Below are 2,673 nucleotides of genomic sequence, written 5' to 3' on the forward strand. Positions count from 1 at the left end.
TCCAGCGCGTAAGCCGCTCCCGGTCTCTGGCTGAGTCTGGGGCCAGCCTCTGAGGCCTGCTCAGGCAGCCGGGCCGGGTCCGTGAGGATGGAGGTGGTGGTGCTCAGGTGCCGCAGCGTGTTCAGCACCACTGGGAGACAGAGGGCAGTTAGTCAGGGACCGGCCACGCCATGCGGCCCACACAGCTTCACACACGACCCCACGTGGACATTCTGGGACACCAAGTGACAGCCACAGGCGGACTGCAAGGGAGCGCCTGGAAGTCCCGGGCTGAGATCTGAGCGTTTGCGCTTCTGCCCGAAGACAATGCCGAACACCCTGGCAGGAGCCACCATGGACGGGGTCCTGGCTCTCCTGCTGCCACAGATGTGCCCCACACACTTTATTATTTAAAATTTGTAAAGAATGATTTAATCTTTATTTATCATTATTTTTTGAACTGCCATAGGGCACATGCGCTCACCAAAGAGAGAGAGAAAGCAAGCCACCCGGTCCAAGACTCAAGCCACCGTGGGCCATGTGGGCGTCCAGCGCCTCAACCACTTCGCCACCTGCTGGCCCCACCCTGTCCTTCAGCACTAAGCTCCCACAGCCTGACCGGTGCGAAGAGCTTTGTTATTACAACACTGAATGAGAAAGCACACCAGAAAGCCAACCCCTCACCCTCCGAGCCAGGGCCAGCACACAGTAGGTGCTCAATAACACAGGCAGAGTTTGTCTGAACTGACAGACACACTGACGATAAGGAGATCTAGAGGCGCTCCCTGACCCTGTGGGGGCCCTTGGCTCCAGGCCTCGGGGACAGCTCCATCTTCCTGGCCCTGGCACGGCCGTAAGCACCGGTGGTGGATCTGGGTGTTCCTAAGCACTGACTCTGGCTAAGGGCCCCTGTCCCCAACAGCAGACGCCCGGAGGCCCCGGCGCCGCCCCACTCACTTGGCCGGAGGACGGGCAGGGAGCAGTGCTGGTCCAGCCAGGACAGCGCCGTGCGGTGCAGCTCCTCCAGGCTGCTGGTGGACACCACGCCCTTGAACGACTCGAACAGCGGCTTGATGATGCTGCTGAACTGCAGCGCGGTCAAAGAAAACGTGCGCGCAGGGGCTGAGGGAAAGCAGCCCGAGCCCAGCTGACTGCCGTGACCCCCCACTGTGGGGGGACCTCCAGGCTCGCTGTGTCCTGCATCGCCGAAAACGCTCTGCTCTAACTGTAACTGGCCACGCGCAGGCATGGGGCTGAGACAGATTCTCGGCCTGCACACGATGTGAACGCAGAGCATCGAGGGGACGCAGCAGGAGGGACACAGGCTACTGCCTGCTGGTCTCCTGAACCACAGGCAAGCATAGCAGCTCCTCACTGGACCCACATGGGTCCCTGCCACGTGCCCGACCCAGGCTGGGGTTTCCACTGCCGGCCCCTCCACTGCGGCAGGGGGTCCGGACCTGGGCATGACAGAGAAGCAAAGCAGGGGCTGGAGCCTGTCACCGCTCGGTTTCAGTCGCCAGAGCACATCGCCTCTGCCTGCCTGCCCACCGGCCCGCCTGCGGCCCTTTCCTCCTGAGGACTGTCCAGCTTGGACCTGTGCATGTCAGCTGGTTCCTCAGAGGCAGGGCCAGCCAGGGGGCGGTGAGCAGGTGGGAGCCCCCCCATAGAAGCCATGCAGCCCCTGGACGGCTGAGCGCAGACTCGCACTCACACAGACGTGTCACTCTAACACTTGGGCTTTCGGAACTGCCGGGGAGCCAGGGGAGGGGGTTCAAATCTGCGCCACACCTCAGGGGTTCTGAGACCCCTGGAATCCATCTGCCCCCAAGGGCAGCACCCACTCCCTGTCCCTGGCTGCTGGCTGTGCTGGCTCTCACCCCCCCACGGTGCTGCTTGTGCAAGGCTTCAGCATGGCTTTGACTCCCCAGGACGAAGGAGCAGAGCCCACCTCCTGCCTGTACCCCTTCCAGGCAGGCGGTCGGTCGGTCACCAAACACAGCGCTGCTGGCCCCCAGGCCAGGCCAGACCCCACCCACGAGACACAAGCAGCACAGCCTGACCTGATGAACTGAGGCCCCACCGGGACAGGATGTTTCTCGAGCAAGGGGCATGTCCCTGCCTGTCATTTCCATACACTGGCTGGGGGTGGGGAGCAAAGAAAACGCAAAGATACAATCCAGAACTTCCAATTCTGCAGGGTCCGGCTTTTCACATACTCGTCGAACATGTCCCTCATGTGATCGAAGTGGCGCCGGGTGACAGGGACGCCTGTGGCGGGGAGCAGCTGCTGGCAGGAGCTGGAACGACAGGAGTTGGGGAGGCTTTGGAGGAGCACTGGCACCATGGGCAGAGCTGACCACCGCTGGGCCGCAGCTAGGACCAGGGAATGGTCGGGGAAGAGGGGCCGTGAAGGGCTGATCTGGGCCTCTGTTCGGCTGCGCCAAGCGCAGAGGGTGCACTGACTCCGGGACGCGCCATGGGGGGACGCGCCGCGGGGCCCAGGCCGGGCCTCACAGGAGGGTGGCGTTCAGCTCCTCGATCTCTTCGCGCAGCCGCCGCGCCTCCTCCTGCATCTGGCTCCTCTCCTGCTGCAGCTTGGTGATGTACTCCACCGTCTTCTGCAGCGTGATGGCGTGGCTGGTCTGTGGGGGCAGGCAGTCAGGGGCGGCCCCGCAGCCCCCGGCCCCGCAG

At 63.4% G+C, this 2,673-nt stretch overlaps 1 protein-coding gene across 1 annotated transcript in view; it reads right to left on the reverse strand.

Moving 5' to 3' along the window:
* Window positions 1-43: 43 nt before the first annotated feature.
* MLXIP (MLX interacting protein) overlaps window positions 44-2,673 on the reverse strand; it is a gene marked incomplete at both ends in the record, with an annotated part of 57,981 nt that continues 55,351 nt past the window's right edge. The window contains 4 exon segments of the mRNA XM_027772196.1: window positions 44-130; window positions 937-1,066; window positions 2,156-2,279; window positions 2,497-2,624. Coding sequence (XP_027627997.1) covers window positions 44-130; window positions 937-1,066; window positions 2,156-2,279; window positions 2,497-2,624 — 469 coding nt within the window.

Source organism: Tupaia chinensis, unplaced genomic scaffold (assembly GCF_000334495.1).
Source record: "Tupaia chinensis unplaced genomic scaffold, TupChi_1.0 Scaffold000258_1, whole genome shotgun sequence".
Taxonomy (NCBI): domain Eukaryota; kingdom Metazoa; phylum Chordata; class Mammalia; order Scandentia; family Tupaiidae; genus Tupaia; species Tupaia belangeri.